The sequence below is a fragment of the Scyliorhinus torazame genome, chromosome 30 (assembly GCF_047496885.1).
Source record: "Scyliorhinus torazame isolate Kashiwa2021f chromosome 30, sScyTor2.1, whole genome shotgun sequence".
Lineage (NCBI taxonomy): Eukaryota > Metazoa > Chordata > Chondrichthyes > Carcharhiniformes > Scyliorhinidae > Scyliorhinus > Scyliorhinus torazame.
The window spans coordinates 9,098,697-9,116,111 of NC_092736.1; the positions used below are offsets into that span (position 1 = coordinate 9,098,697).

Here is a 17,415-nt window from a genome sequence, read left to right on the forward strand (position 1 = left end):
ATCTGCAATTTTAAGACCATACTTAATATGTATAAAATATATAATATACAAAATTAACAATATTCCTCACGATATTTGACCTGCAATACTTCAAACTATGAATCAGAATTTTATTTCCTTTTGCATGTGTCACAGCAAGTGGTAATATCCTTCCGGTGTTGTCAATTAGGAAAAGTGTAATTAAATAACTGATGAGCTTAGTTGTGCAATGATTACTACCTTTTTTAAAAAAAACCATCAGGGCATAACTGCAGATACTGGGAAGCGAGTTAATGATTGCAAAGCAATCTCAAGATTCTCAGATCGGAATTCAGCTTTCTTTCCCTGATCCGTCTTTATTTCTTTTGCCGTCCAGGGAAAGAAGGCAAAGGAATGTTATTAGATATGGGATATTTCCAAAACTAATCGAGCAAATGGCAAGATCATTAAAACCTACAGCTTTAACTGAACCATCAGTCTGGTGATTTTTTTCCCCACCCGCCTCTTCAAGCAGGGAGGGTGCCAATCTTCATTCGGCAACTGCAAACAGGTGTGCAGTCTGAGGGAACGACTGCAGGATCAATGCATCACTCAATGATGCCATGCGTCAAAACATTACTCGGAATAGGTCTTGCAAAGCAACACTTTGGACTGTGGCTCTAGTCTAGACCAGTTAGTTCCAAATAGATGTGCTACTTGTCTTGCCAAACCCGCAGAGTGGTCTTAATGCGTTCAAGTGAAGTGTCCCTACACAGCGGAGCAGGAAATTCAATCCCTCTCGGTGTTCCAGTGACAGTGGAAACAACAGTCAGCACAGTGTATTTAAGAAATCAATGTTGAGTGTTTAGGCAAATCAGTCTGGTGATGCAAGTACAAGTAACTGGAATAAGAGGGGACAGTTGCCATTTGTTTTCAGCCTGAAAATGTAGAGGCTTCACGAAAAGCTCTGCAAATCAAAGACCCGAGAGTTGGTTGGTTGAGAACTCAAGACAACAGGTCAATTCAAGTGAAAACCAACTTATAAATAAAGGTGGGCAATCTATTTTACTTCATTTTCGGAATGCTCAAAATGCCACAGAAGACTAACCAAGTTGTGGGAGAGGAGGAGGAACATGAAAGTCCTTGCTTATAATATTTACCCCCACTGTCCACTGCAATAAATAAAGAAATAAATGCACAGTTGCAAAACAGGTTTAAATACATTCACGTAGAGAAGGTTAGGAAGAGGACTGGCATTTGAGAAGTGCTAAAGAAAAGGCAACACTTACTTGTTACATTTCTTTGGTGGTGGAGGTGGGGGAGAATTTGGGCTACTTGGACAACTGATTTCCTTTCCACCGTTAGGAACACCCACTGCAGACTTTTCATCATCTTTCAATGCAGATACAATGACCTGTGCTTCACTGGGGGTAAAATGGATTTCAGTGTCTATTGCAGCAGCATCCAGTTTACCAGTCTCAGCCTTTACACCATCCAGTCCAAGCTCGTGTTTGTAACTCAGTATGGTGGCCAGCTTCTCAGACGGTTCTAATATCTTCTGATCACTACACAGGTGATGCCGCTGTATGGGTGGCGGTGGCAGCATGTGTATCACGCGTCCATTCAGCCCAACTAATTTGTCTTTGTCCTTCTCCTCCTCTTCCTCAGTTTTACGGCGGCGGAAAAAGCTTTTGAAGGAGATCCACCGTTTTGGCTTTGCCTCCTGTAGCCGTTGGCGACCCTCTGGATTCAGCAGTGGAGATTGGGTCTCGGGTGTGCGTACAGGGCTAGTTGGCTTCCCCCAGTTACTGAAATGCTTGTGCAGAAGGTTGCTGGCATGGTATGGGGATGATGTAGAACGGGGTGGTGGAAATGGAGGCAATTGTTCACTCTTAGGGCTCAGGCTAGCTGCGCCAGGAGATTGTGCTGTACCAGGTTTAGATGTGGGAACAGTGATCTGTTTTGGTAGAATGCTTTCTTTCTGTCCTTTTGTAAGAGTACTGTCTATTACTTTGGACACTTCTGCTTCACCATTTGCTTGAGGGGAGAATAATGACTTTGGACGGATGTGTATGTCTCCATTGCCTTCGGAGACAGTAGGTGGTTGGGAGTAAAGCTCTTCTGCGCTATTGGCTTTCGACTGTGGCTGGGGATTTTCAGGGGGCAGTTGTGGAGGCTGAATAGATGCAACAATTTGGGAAAGCACAGTGCTAGCATTTTCCCTGCTTCCTGATGAAATCTGCCTTTCTGGCGTTTCCTCTTTCCTGGCTGGAGAGTCTTGAACAGATTTCTGAATTCTAGAAGGAGAGTTGTGATTGGACCCAAAGCTTTTATGCGGCGAGGACTGTGGCAGAATGTGCGGTTTGTTCTGTGCATTGTTGAAGTCCTGCACTTTCTGTGCAACAGAGCCAAGTGTCTTTCTATCTGTGCTGGCACTCGGTCCTTTTGCTTGAGGCATATCTGTGGATTTCCTCACTGTTGATCCGATTTCTTCATATGTGTGACTTACTGCATTTTCTGAAGCTTCCTTTTTCAAACGTGATCCACTCGGACCCAAGAAGCTTTTATATATGGCCAAGTTATCATAGGCGTTTGGATTAATTACTATTGGTACTTTTATAGCCTTGTGCTTTGAACTCTGCGCATATGTTGGTTCATCATGTATGATAATAGGAAAAGGAGGCATCCCAGCATTGTTGTAACTATTGAATTTGATCTCAGACAGATTTGGAGACTTCACAGGAATAGTTTTCGAAGTAATATTTGTAGTAGTAGGTGAAGTAGGAGCTGATTTGTGACTCATTTGTCCCGGGGGAGGTGTCGGCCCAGAACTGCTCGACATTAAAGCCACTCTGGGCATTTTCTGACGAGGACTAGTGCTGGAAGTCCACACCTCCTGGTATCTGTTGATACTTGACTTTTTCTGGTTGTTTATCTGGCTCGAACGTGGTGTGGGTGGGCTTGGACTAACTGGCGAAGTCTTTGTGCCTTGAAGAGATTCGGGTCCACCGTCAGACTTTTTATTGTTCATTGCGGCAGATACGTCAACTACAGTGTACGGCTTACACATACCTGGCGGTTCCAAATCTACAACTCTGTATGGTTTTGCTTGTTCTTCCTTGGGAATAATGTTAATTGTCACAGTTTGCCCTGGATTGTCCGTGGGGGTTATGGTGAATTCCTGCTTCTCGCTCTGTAGGGCTATCTTTCCATCCTTCTCTTCCAACCGCAACGCAAGGACAGCTTTGTGAGTTTCTAAAGACTTTACTGCTGTGCCCCTTGCTGGCTTAAATGGAGGCTGTTTGACTTGGGGAACCTGTTCATTTTCATTTATGCTTTCATAATCCGGCTGAATATACCTGCTACTTTTGCCGTCACTTGGAGAAAGATCGCCATTGCAAAGTTGTTGGTGTACAGATTTTGCTGTCCCACTTTGAGATCCCTCAGTTATTGAGGAATCAGGAGATGTAGATTCCGATGATAAAATGCTTGGCATACTATCCTGACCATATGGGATCAAGGCTTCATCACCATATCCATTTAGAATTTCATCATAGCTATCATCATAGTCAACAGCACAAATTCTCTGCAGCGACTGCTTTCGTAGTGGCACAGTATTCCATTTCTTGTCACTGCAGAACCTGACAGGAGACAGGGTGTTGGCCCTAAAATTGGCAAACCGCGGCTGGCCGCGCATACGTATTTCCATTGCCAACAGCTCTTCATCACTTTCATCCCAACTTTCTCGCTCCTCGGTCACATTCTCACTCGACTGATTATCCACTCTTATTTCGCTGCTAAAGGAGCAACCCGGATAGCAGAAGAGTCCCCCCTCACTGCTGATGATATCGGAGCTACTGCTGAGCACCACCCGCTTGCCCATATTCTCTTTCATACCTGCCACAATGCAGCTGGGAGGAAGCTTTCTTTCCAGTGAGCGTTGATAACACTTGTTGATCCTTCCAAGAAAGGACTCTCTGTCACACTCTTTGCTTTGTAAGTGGGGCTCAGCCTCAAATCCAACAATTTCCTTCAATACATCAGTTAATCCGTTGTTATTGTTGTTGGGTATCCTATTATTAACAATTCTGTCCGGGCCACAACCTCTCTGAGAATTGCTGTTGTTTGCTTCATTGTTGTTGTTCATTGGTTTCCTGTTGAGGAGGACACCGTTCCTATTCCATCGCAGCTTATTTTCACAGCTTTCCGACACCTCCATTTCTGTACTCACAGTTTGCCCATCCGTGACCATCATGGTGGGCTTCACAGCAATTGTGGGCTTCTTCGCAACAGGAGGTCGAAAGTTACCAGTTCCTGACCTACCCCGGTGGTTGTTGCTGTGGTTAGCATTAGTTTTTGAATTGTTACACGAAAGAGGGGGGGTTTCAGAGGCAGCAGACAAACAATGCAAACTTTTGGGTTTAAAACAGTTCTTGCATTCACCAGGCTTCCATACGTGTTCAGTGAAGGCGTTGCAGGCGGACATTTTTCATCGAGCTGTTCATGAGATACTCCTCGCTTACTGCATTCTATTACACTCATCGAAAAGTCTCATTTCCCAATCATCACCAAGTTCTTTCATCGGTGTTGTGTGTCAACTCCCACCTGGAAATTAAACAAAACATTCCATTAAAGAAAGTTGCATTGAAAGAAAGTTCAGGTTATAATCTATATACAGATGGGTACTAATATTTAATTGCTCAGATTGCACTCAATTCACTTCCAGTGGGAAAATAGAGGTAGCAATCTTTCTCCATCTGTATCCTCTCAAAACAAACATTTTCCAGACCAGGAATAAGATATAATTCAGAGTGTTCCCCCCTTTCTTAGCAGTTCCAAAACTACAGGAATCAAGGGGCTAACAGTGGCAGTGTTTTCATCCTTTTTTTTTAATTTAGAGCACCCAATTATTTTTTTTCCAATTAAGGGGCAATTTAGCAGGGCCAATCCACCTAGCCTGCACATCTTTGGGTTGTGGGGGTGAAACCCACGCAGACACGGGGAGAATGTGCAAACTCCACATGGACAGTGACCCAGGGCCGGGATTCGAACCTGGGTCCTCAGCGTCGTAGTCCCAGTGCTAACCACTGTACCACCGTGCTGCCCATGTTTTCATTCTTTTAAAAGTAGAATGCGTGTTTGTCATTCTACCCAATAGTTTACAATGATACAATACTTGATAGGCAGGTCCATTGAGCCATCAGTTTCAAACCCATGTTCTCCTGAGCCACTGCCTATCTGGCCAGGTTAATGTAATTCTCCCTCAGGTTTTCCCCACCTTAAACTCTACCCCATAGCCTCCTTGGAGGAGCATTCAGCATCAGATTGCCACTCCGTACCCCCTTACCTGCACCAAATTCCACCCATGCCTCTCTTACCTGACCCTCCTGGCTCAGGCCGGAGGAGGTGCAGGCAGCACAGGAATCACAGGGGCTCAGTGTCGAAGTGTAAAAGAATCGGAGAAGGAAGACATGTCCCCCTTCTTTACTGTGCAAACTGTCATAAAGCAGGTGAGTTTAAAGGTCCCATTAAAAATGACAGGCTTAGCACTGCTGTCTCATGACACCGAGGTCCCAGGTTGGATCCCGGGACTCTGGGTCACTGCCCGTGTGGAGTTTGCACATTCTCCCCGGGTCTGCGTGGGTTTCGCCCCCACATCCCAAAGATGTGCAGGTTAGGTGGATTGGCCACGCTAAATTGCCCCTTAATTGGAAAAAATGAACTCTTAAATTTATTTTTTTTAAAAAAGAAAACGACAGGCCGGTGCTTTTGGGGCCAGTGCACCTTCTCGCTCCACTCCTGCCGATGCTCCCACTCCGCAGTCCTGTAATGTCCATTCCCCCCCCCCCACATCTACCATTCCCACCTATAAAATCCCCAGTGTTTGTCCTCACCACTGTAGTGGTATTGTCACTGGACTAACAATCTAGAAACCCAGGGTAATGCTCTGTGATCCCAGGATCGAATCTCAACGTGGCAGATGTGAAATTTGAAATCAATAAAAATCTGGAATTAAAAGCCTAATGATGACCATGAATCCATTGCCAATTGTCGTAAAAACCCATCTGGTTCACTAATCTGCCCTCCTTACCCGGTCTGGCCTACATGTGACTCCAGATCACACAGCGATCCGGTTGACTCTTAACTGCCCCCACTGCATTGACCTAGCAAGCTACTCAGTTCAAGGGCAATTAGGGATGCTGGCCCAACTAGCGACTCCCACATCCCAAGAATTATTTTTTTTTTTTAATTCTTTGCTGACTCCCGACTCCTCTCCCCCTCACTCCCATTTCCAGTTAAACTCCCAGTCAAATCCTGGGATGACGTCAGCTGCTACCTGCACCAACCAGTTTCTGCCAATAGATGGGTGCTGAGTCCGTCCAAAACCAGGCAGCTGTTGAGTAAAACTTTTTACATTTGCCTTACACAGTGGCTGGAATTTTCTGGACGTTCACAGGCGGCGGGATTCTCTTGTTCCACCGGCAGCACACCCCTGCCCGTGGGTTTCCCGGCGGCGTGGAGTGGCTTCAATAGGAACTCCCAGATGCGGGAGCAGGGAATCCCACTGCCAGCGGACAGCGCACCACCTCCTGCTGCTGAGAAACATGCGGCTGGGAGGCCGGAGAATAAAACTTTATTTTGTAGATTATTTCATATTATTGCGGACATTTAATAATCAACAGCATTTCAACTTATAATGGTCGAATGGGCTTTTTTCTGCTGGGAAAGGCCTAAAGTACCCAAGCTTGTACAACATTTATTTTATATTTAGATGTTTATTTTATTTTACAAGTTATTTCAGCTCGGAATGCACAATACTGCACACGTACGGTATAGTATTTAAACTTGTACATTCGCTTTTCCGGGCATGAAACATCAGAAAGAACCTAACTCCAGTTTAAATATCGATCGCTTTGATTTATGTAGTCATTTCACTTAAAGTCATAATTTTCAGGAAGGCAGCCACAGACTTACTGTGTCCATACAAACCGCTTCACTTTATTGAAACCTGTTTTACAAGGCTGCTTTTAAATTAATTGGGTATTTGTAATTTTAAATATCACATCATATATCTTCAATACCACACTCGAGAAGTGCAACCAGTACCAGGTTCGAACACTCAATAGTCTGCGTGCTTTCATTTGATTTGAAAGAAATGTAGGGCACTTGTATTTGAAAACCACAGGAGGACAGCAACACGGATTCACTGCAGTTGCGATGGCTCAGCACGCTGTGATGTTTCACTCACTTTGCATTACTGTGTTCTGAACAGAGAGAAGCACAACTGAACTAAATGACCTATTGCCCAAGATCTTTAGAAAACAGTTAAAAGGGGCGGCACGGTGGCGCAGTGGTTAGCGCTGCTGCCTCACGGCGCCGAGGTCCCAGGTTCGATCTCGGCTCTGGGTCACTGTCCGTGTGGAGTTTGCACATTCTCCCCGTGTCTGCGTGGGTTTCACCCCCACAATCCAAAGATGTGCAGGGTAGGTGAATTGGCCACGCTAAATTGCCCCTTAATTGGAAAAAATGAATTGGGTACTCTAAATTTATTTTTTTTAAAGTAAGAAAACAGTTAAAGATCCAGAATATAATCTTTTGAGCAAGTATATGCTCCTCCTATTTAACCAGATCTTGTTTTGAAACTGAGCTATTCGGTTTTCATTGTGTGTTGTAACTGTGACATTGGTCATGGAACAGTTCATTTAAAAATATCTTCAAACTGTGCTCACGTGAGTCAAGTTCTCAAGCCACTCAAAAACTGAATTTAACAAGGGCTTAATCAATTGTCAAGCCAGGTCCTTCTCAGATTTACTGTAGGCACCATAGGAAGTGTAATTTTTTTTAAAATAGTTATTATGAACAACTATCTTAATGAATACAAATTGCAGTCCAGTCACTTCATGGCTTAAGGATATTTAATTTGAGAGTAAATCTAGTGCATACTAGATTTAGAATCACTGACCACATGTGCTTACATTCATCAGGAAAAGCTTCCTCTACTCGCCCAATGATTTACCTAAATTTCAAAAGGTCTATTCCTATGAATGAATTGGATATATTTCTATTTTCTTGCACCAGCCCAATTGGGGAAGATAGTTTAGTACCATGGGGTCATCCTGGACTAATACTGACCAAATGTGTTTCCTGTCAGAACCTTGCATCTGGTGGAGAGAAGACTTTCAACTATGTCATAGAAATGAAGACAGTGTCTAAATCAATATGCTATTATGGATTCCTCCTGCCACACAACACCCACTTACACCTCCCAGGTCCCCAAAGGATTACTCTGGCTCTTTGGATTATGAGTCCAGCAACAATACCACTGCGCCACCCTAAATTGACTCCAATCGCAACAATGAGTCGATTGCATGCTCGACCAGTGTGACCAAGGTAATGACCAAATTCTTACTGAGAAAGTTAGAAGGCACGAATGAAACAATAGTGGATCATTCTATGAACCTCAAAATATACAATATACACCGTTGTGGATTTTATTTCTTTAATCTCTGTGGTAGCGTGGCCCCTTTAAGGAAGCGGACTTTGTTAACGACTGGAAGCCTCCAGTGTAAATCTCAAGCCACCACAATCTCCAAAACGACAATTGCTGAAATATTGTCTTTGACTGTTAAGGTAATCAAACAAAATGCAATTCTTTCCAAGAACTTTGGCTGGCTGCTTTCCAATCAGATTTTCTTTGTTCCAGCACAAAAATTCCATGTGCTCCACTAAAATGATGCTCGGATGTGCAACTCATCTTTTCAATCTTTGATCGTAAGACAGTGCTCCTATTAACAATAGAATGTACATTTCACAAGTAAATTAGATTACGTTTTAGAGAACTCAACTCAACCAAGCTGAGCAATTCACAGACTGTAATGTAATGCATTCTTCCAATTGATAATTTATAACTGCAATAGAAAACAATTCTACTTTACAATAAGAGTCCGATCAGAATCATCGCATTCTTGAGACAATGTGCGTGTTTACATGTATTCACATTCTCAATTAGAATCCTACAAAACTTCAGATGGCTGCCTTCATGTTCGAGTCACAACTTCAGAGATGGTGTAGCAGGAAAGGTTGCAGATAGACATACAGCGCATTGTCAGCTGTGGAATCAGGAGACGATATAGAGATGGTACAAGCACCACCTAAAATAATCTAGCATCGATATCCTGCTGGAAAATAAATAGTACAATGTATGGGTGCATGGGTGCAGGAGAGAGGCAGGGGAAGGAAGTAAAGGGATAGAGGTTGGGGTAGTGGAAGTGGAAATCTTTACAGAAACAGAGCTAGTCACCAGAAGCAGGGGTACTAACAAAGCAGGAAAGCAGTCAACCAAATCAATCTTGTTTCTACTGTTGTAAATCAGCTTAAATCAAGATAAAGAGATTTGATGCAGTAGTAATTAGAGGCTTTTTTGCAGGCTGGCAAGAATGGAAGCTAAATATACCAGGATATATATAAAATCATCGAGCAAGACTTCATGGCAAAAGTGGAACTTCACAATTTTGCCTCAAAATTTCCCACAGATATAATGGATCCAATAAGGTTTCTGAAATATTGAAGGGTGTTTCAGGATATAATATAGAATGTTTTCTCCAGTTCATAACTCATTCATAACTCAAACTAAGGCAGTTAAAAACAAATCCAAGAAAAACTTCTTCACACAAAGGCTTGCAAACCTGGGGAGAATATTGCACCAAAAGCTACAGATTCAAAGTCAATAGGGACACATAAAAGGGATATCGGTATTTACTTGACAAGATGGAAAATAGGCAGGGAATTAAAATTAAAAGCACCATTGCGAATAAAACGAAAGTACACAATAACGTGAATGGCAGACTATTGTTCCCACGTTCACCTCATCCCCTACACAATTAAGATCAAAGCACCCTCAATGCACACCTCAATATAGGAAGATACAGCTCAGCAAACATTACTTTCGGAGCTTTTTCTGGGTTGCAGTTCAACATGACTAACCACATACGAACATCCCCAAATGCTTCCGGTCTATAAAAATAGTACAGATATGTATCGATATGACATGAAATCAAGAGTAAATCAAGAGTTCACCAGACTACAATGGAACTGAAATTATTTTGATCTCACAGGATGCAACCGAGCAGTTACCAGCCTATCAGCCACTGTAACTTTATAAGGAACATGGTTTAACCACTTTTCCAGTAAAGATATGGGGGGGGTGGGGGGGGGGGGGGGGGGAGAAACTAATTTCCCAGTCATAAGCGCCCTTGATATTAGTTATTTTACTCAAGAGAATACAGTTATTCAATTGTGTTTTTGAACAACACATTTGATCTGTAGCATTTGATAAATGTGAACTACTAGCATTTATAGAATAAGACATTTAGCTAGCATGTACAATCAAACAGCATACATAGCAAACCAATTCTTTGTATAATACACAATTGCTATAAAATGATTATTTAATCTCTACTTCAAAACATAGAATTAATGTTCAAGGGAAAAATATCAAGCCGTATTTAAATAACCTATTTGATATTAGGGTCTGAATAGCACGCGTTTGTTCCAGACAAGAATACCAGTTAGGTTCACGATTTATAATATAATAAGGAACTCTCAAAATGAATTATGAATCATATAAAATGTTCAATTTTATGACTGCATTCAAAAATTGTAAATTTGTTAAACAAATTTAAATGCTGCAGCGTTGAATATGAATCTTCCAGTCTTAACAAAGAGAACAAAGAACAAAGAAATGTACAGCACAGGAACAGGCCCTTCGGCCCTCCAAGCCCGCGCCGACCATACTGCCCGACTAAACTACAATCTTCTACACTTCCTGGGTCCGTATCCTTCTATTCCCATCCTATTCATATATTTGTCAAGATGCCCCTTAAATGTCCCTATCGTCCCTGCTTCCACTACCTCCTCCGGTAGCGAGTTCCAGGCACCCACTACCCTCTGCGTAAAAAACTTGCCTCGTACATCTACTCTAAACCTTGCCCCTCTCACCTTAAACCTATGCCCCCTAGTAATTGACCCCTCTACCCTGGGGAAAAGCCTCTGACTATCCACTCTGTCTATGCCCCTCATAATTTTGTATACCTCTATCAGGTCGCCCCTCAACCTCCTTCGTTCCAGAGAGAACAAACCGAGTTTATTCAATCGCTCCTCATAGCTTATGCCCTCCATACCAGGCAACATTCTGGTAAATCTCTTCTGCACCCTCTCTAAAGCCTCCACATCCTTCTGGTAGTGTGGCGACCAGAATTGAACACTATACTCCAAGTGTGGCCTAACTAAGGTTCTATACAGCTGCAACATGACTTGCCAATTCTTATACTCAATGCCCCGTCCAATGAAGGCAAGCATGCCGTATGCCTTCTTGACTACCTTCTCCACCTGTGTTGCCCCTTTCAATGACCTGTGGACCTGTACTCCTAGATCTCTTTGACTTTCAATACTCTTGAGGGTTCTACCATTCACTGTATATTCCCTACCTGCATTAGCCCTTCCAAAATGCATTACCTCACATTTGTCCGGATTAAACTCCATCTGCCATCTCTCCGCCCAAGTCTCCAGACAATCTAAATCCTGCTGTATCCTCAGACAGTCCTCATCGCTATCCGCAATTCCACCAACCTTTGTGTCGTCTGCAAACTTACTAATCAGACCAGTTACATTTTCCTCCAAATCATTTATATATACTACAAACAGCAAAGGTCCCAGCACTGATCCCTGTGGAACACCACTGGTCACAGCCCTCCAATTAGAAAAGCATCCCTCCATTGCTACCCTCTGCCTTCTATGGCCTAGCCAGTTCTGAATCCACCTTGCCAGCTCACCCCTGATCCCGTGTGACTTCACCTTTTGTACTAGTCTACCATGAGGGACCTTGTCAAAGGCCTTACTGAAGTCCATGTAGACAACATCCACTGCCCTACCTGCATCAATCATCTTAGTGACCTCCTCGAAAAACTCTATCAAGTTAGTGAGACACGACCTCCCCTTCACAAAACCGTGCTGCCTCTCACTAATACGTCCATTTGCTTCCAAATGGGAGTAGATCCTGTCTCGAAGAATTCTCTCCAGTAATTTCCCTACCACTGAAGTAAGGCTCACCGGCCTGTAGTTCCCGGGATTATCCTTGCTACCCTTCTTAAACAGAGGAACAACATTGGCTATTCTCCAGTCCTCCGGGACATCCCCTGAAGACAGCGAGGATCCAAAGATTTCTGTCAAGGCCTCAGCAATTTCCTCTCCAGCCTCCTTCAGTATTCTGGGGTAGATCCCATCAGGCCCTGGGGACTTATCTACCTTAATATTTTTTAAGACACCCAACACCTCGTCTTTTTGGATCACAATGTGACCCAGGCTATCTACACCCCCTTCTCCAGACTCAACATCTACCAATTCCTTCTCTTTGGTGAATACTGATGCAAAGTATTCATTTAGTACCTCGCCCATTTCCTCTGGCTCCACACATAGATTCCCTTGCCTATCCTTCAGTGGGCCAACCCTTTCCCTGGCTACCCTCTTGCTTTTTATGTACGTGTAAAAAGCCTTGGGATTTTCCTTAACCCTATTTGCCAATGACTTTTCGTGACCCCTTCTAGCCCTCCTGACTCCTTGCTTAAGTTCCTTCCTACTTTCCTTATATGCCACACAGGCTTCGTCTGTTCCCAGCCTTTTAGCCCTGACAAATGCCTCCTTTTTCTTTTTGACGAGGCCTACAATATCACTCGTCATCCAAGGTTCCCGAAAATTGCCGTATTTATCTTTCTTCCTCACAGGAACATGCCTGTCCTGTATTCCCTTCAACTGACACTTGAAAGCCTCCCACATGTCAGATGTTGATTTGCCCTCAAACATCCGCCCCCAATCTATGTTCTTCAGTTCCCGCCTAATATTGTCATAAGCAAGGTGATCTGCATAAATAATGACTGAAATCAGAAATCAATGCACCTTCCCAAAGTAATTTAAAATCTAGTGTTCATTTGTATCTTACTGAAGGCATGGGGTAAGACCGAGTCATTTCCACATATGGAATTTATGTTCGAATCTAGCAGGAACCCTTTCAACCCAGTTCTCAGTGTGTAGTCAGACAGCAATGGCTTCTCTTAACATGACAATAACTTGGTGGTCTACTCAGATGTGTCACAGAGATGGATGGCTATGAGATGGAAATTGTCTACTGCCATAGTAGTTGGGATGAAGGCACTTTGTGCAGCACTCGGGGAACTTCCACATCTAAACCATGCCATATATATAATTCCAACCTTCAGTGCCGAGAATGGAGAATCATTTCATTTCCCAGAACCAACATTCTTCATCTACATAAGCAAAATATTTCACAAGACATCTGGTACATGAGTTTCTGGAATTCTGATTTCAAAGTAAAAATGATAATTCGGTTAGCCTTTACCACTCATAACCATGTTCTTTGATCCTAAGGCAAGATTACATTCATTTTTAGCAACTACAAAACTTACAGTCAGAATTTAGCTCAAAATCAGACTTCAGAAAACAGAGGATAAATGCTGCCAGATATAAAAATCAATTGCACAGTCTTGACCGAATAGTACACGTGTCAATATTGCTGAAGAATTATTCAACTGTACCCTAAACATGTTTTCTGTTTATAACTTGACTTATTGGTAATGAGAGCTTGAAACGTGATCATTTGTTTACACAATATATTTTTGTCACGATGGATGTGGAAATCCTTAATCTATCAGTGTTTATCTTTTTAAAATTTGATGAATCTGGATTATCATGGTTGCATTCAGAACAGGACTTTTTACCTCAGCCACTGAAGGTGGCTGGAGATAATGCTTGCTCCCTTGTTTGTTAGTCTGTAAACAATATACCTCAAAAACCAATGGATGGATTTCAACAAAATTTGGTACACTGATAGGACCCCAAGCAGAACTGATTATTTTTCATGAAGATGCGGATTTGGATTGTGGAATTTTTTTTTTTTTAAGGATTTGCAAACATTGGGAGATAGGATGAATTAACTACTTATTTTCTCAAAAATCGGGCAGTACGGTGACACAGTGGTTAGTACAGCTGCCTCACGGCGCCGAGGTCCCAGGGTTCAGTCCCGGCTCTGGGTCACTGTCCATGTGGAGTTTGCACATTCTCCCCGTGTTTGTGTGGGTTTCGCTCCCACGACCCAAAGATGTGCAGGCTAGGTGGATTGGCCACACTAAATTGCCCCTTAATTGGAAAAAAATGAATTGGGTACTCTAATTTTTTTTTTATTCTAAAAGTAATATTATTAGTTGTTTTATTTGGAAATTTGTTGATTGTTTTGAAATGTTGTAGATTGGCCCAGTTGCTGTGACTGAATTTGTCACAGCTGTCAAAATGTGAGCAGAGTTTTTAGAGCAGGTTGTTGGATGTGGATTGGCATCCTCATTAACGCTCTAATTAAAAAAGAAAAATCTGCTTTGCAGTTAGTTACAGACCATCAGTCAGGAAAGAACCTGCAGAATTGAGATAAACATCAAGTTAAAACAGCAGGGCAGAGGAATGAGCTCTAACGAGTGCCCTATGCACTTATTGTTGCTGTTTTGATGCCTCTATAGGATGCCGTGCTCAAGCACACATTTGTTTATACTGAAATCCGTTTTCATGGATTTTTGCTTGCAGTATGATGCTTAAACAAATGATTAAAGTAAATTACAAAATTCCTGTAAAAAGTAGATCCAATTTTACTCATATGGACCCTGCTTCTGAAATGTTCTCAAAGACTATAGGGTAATTGAGGTGAATAGCATAGATGCTTTTAAGGGGAAACTAGGTACGTCAATGAAGGAGAAAGGAATAGACGGATATACTGCCAAAGGGAGAAATAGTATGGAAGGAAGCTTCTGTATGTTATAAGCAATTGTATAAATGGCCCGTTTCTGGGTTGTAAATTCACTGTATGCGGAGTGGTTGCAGGCTAATAAATGAAACCACTATGGCAATGACATTCTGCTTGTTACCTCAACATTTAATTACAGATGGGTGGCACGATGGCACAGTGGTTAGCACTGCTACCTCATGCGCGGAGGACCCGGGTTCAATCCTGTCCCCGGTTCACTGTCCGTGTGGAGTTTGCACATTCTCCCTGTGTCTGCGTGGGTCTCACCCCCACAACCCAAAGATGTGCATGGTAGGTGGATTGGCCACGCTAAATTGCCCCTTAATTGGAAAAAAAGAATTGGATATTTTAAATTTAAAAAAAGAAAATTACAGACATCCCAACCTGCGAAACTCCCTTTATGTAACATACTATTAAACTGTCCTTATCCTTGTCATCACCATGCCTAATGCAGCAGATCTACATGTACTTCAACATTCATGCATGGAGTACATTCTATTTGGGGGATGGTTTAGCTTGGTTGGCTAGACAGCTGGTTCGTCATGCAGAGCGAGGCCAGCAGCGCGGGTTCAATTCCCGTACTGGCTGAGGTTATTCATGAAGGTCCTGCCTTCTCGTTTTTTTTAATATAAAGAGCACCAATTTATTTTTTTCCAATTAAGGGGCAATTTTTAGTGTGGCCAACCCACATCCAACAAACTGCACATCTCTGGGTTGTGGGGGTGAAACCCACGCAGACATTGACCCAGGGCCGGAATCGCAGGGGAGAATGTGCAAACTCCACACAGACAGTGACCCAGGGCCGGGATCGCAGGGGAGAATGTGCAAACTCCACACAGACAGTGACCCAGGGCCGGGATCGAACACAGGTCCTCAGCGCCATAGGCCACAGTGCTAACCACTGTCTACCGTGCTGCCCTGACCTCGCTTTCTCAGCCTTGCTCCTTGCCCGAGGTGTGGTGAGCCTCAGGTTAAATCAGCACCAATCAGCTCTCCCCTTCAAAGGGGAAAGCAGCCTATGGCTTTACCTTACCTTTACATTCCATACCTTTATATTCAATATATTCTATTGGAGTCCGACTGCATGAGACACGGATGCGGGCAAAGTAACTTCAGGCACAGTTAGTACCTCTAATTGTTTATGTTGTCTGAATAAAAATTTAAAAATCCTAATCAAGCTGTTGGAGCAATGAAAGTTTCAGACGTCACAATCAAAATATCAGTGCGCTGAACAAGAGGACTAGTTTTTAAACCTTGTACATGAACTGATCACAATAGAATGTCTGCAATCAGGGACCCTCCCCACAGTCAGGGGAAGTGCACTGTAACAATATAAATATTCACACCAGAAGCTCTGGTCACATCTCCTGTCCTTTATGTGTAAAGATCAATGAGAGACTGGCCGCTCAGAATAATCAGTGTTTGGATGCTACTGTTTATATACAAATTTACAGGGGTTCTGTTACTCGGTACTCGCACTGATCCGAGGTTAGAGTCATCACAAGCATGCAGGTGTATTTCCTGCCTGCATCTTTTCATTAAGGCACAATTTCCATGCTATCGCATTGAGGCTAAGTGAGAATGTAAACAGTACCATTAGTAATTTAGTCTGCACAGCTGCTGCTGTCATTAACTACACATAGCTTACTTCAGCTTAAGAAATCAGGATGATGGCATTTTGAGCGTTTTTAAAAACCCCACAAGCTTACATCATCGCCTGCATTAGAAGAAAAATTCCAAAGCAGCTACTCTTGCCTTCTGGACAACGCATTCATGTAACAAATCAAAGTGAAAACACATTCAGATTAGTGAGATTTGTAAGAATTGAAGAAACATCTCTTGCACATTCTCCCCTTGTCTGTGTGGGTCTCACCCCAACAACACAAAAAGATGAGCAGGGTAGGTGAATTGGCCACGCTAAATTGCCCCTAATTAGGAAAAAAAAGAACTGGATACTCTAAATTTAAAAAAATAATATATCTCTCGGGAACTGAAGTTGCCAACTGGCCAGGTAAGATACCTAAAATGACTTCTGGGGCGAAATTCTCCCCAAACGGCGCGATGTCCGCCGACTGGCGCCCAAAACGGCGGCAATCAGACGGGCATCGCGCCGCCCCAAAGGTGCGGAATGCTCCGCATCTTTGGCGGCCGAGCCCCAACATTGAGGGGCTAGGCCGGCGCCGGAGGGATTTCCACACCGCCAGCTGGCGGAAACGACATGTCGGGGGGGCGCATGCGCGGGAGCGTCAGCGGCCGCTGACAGTTTCCCGCGCATGCGCAGTGGGGAGAGTCTCTTCCGCCTCCGCCATGGTGGAGACCGTTGCGGAGGCGGAAGGGAAAGAGTGCCCCCACGGCACAGGCCCGCCCGCGGATTGGTGGGCCCCGATCGCGGGCCAGGCCACCGTGGGGGCACCCCCCGGGGTCAGATCGCCCCACGCCCCCCCCCAGCACCCCGGAGCCCGCCCACGCCGCCTTGTCCCGCCGGTAAACAGGTACTCTAATTTACGCTGGCGGGACAGGCAATTTATCGACGGGACTTCGGCCCATTCGGGCCGGAGAATCGAGCGGGGGGGCCCGCCAACCGGCGCGGCGCGATT

At 43.7% G+C, this 17,415-nt stretch overlaps 1 protein-coding gene across 5 annotated transcripts in view; it reads right to left on the reverse strand.

Moving 5' to 3' along the window:
- Positions 1-17,415, reverse strand: part of peak1 (pseudopodium-enriched atypical kinase 1) — a 281,748-nt gene that overhangs the window by 74,669 nt on the left and 189,664 nt on the right. For all 5 annotated transcript variants that reach the window (XM_072492775.1, XM_072492773.1, XM_072492772.1 and 2 more), the window contains one exon: positions 1,248-4,563. In XM_072492775.1, the coding sequence (XP_072348876.1) occupies positions 1,248-4,444 (3,197 nt within the window). In that variant the 5' untranslated portion in view covers positions 4,445-4,563. The remainder of the gene's footprint in view (positions 1-1,247; positions 4,564-17,415) is intronic.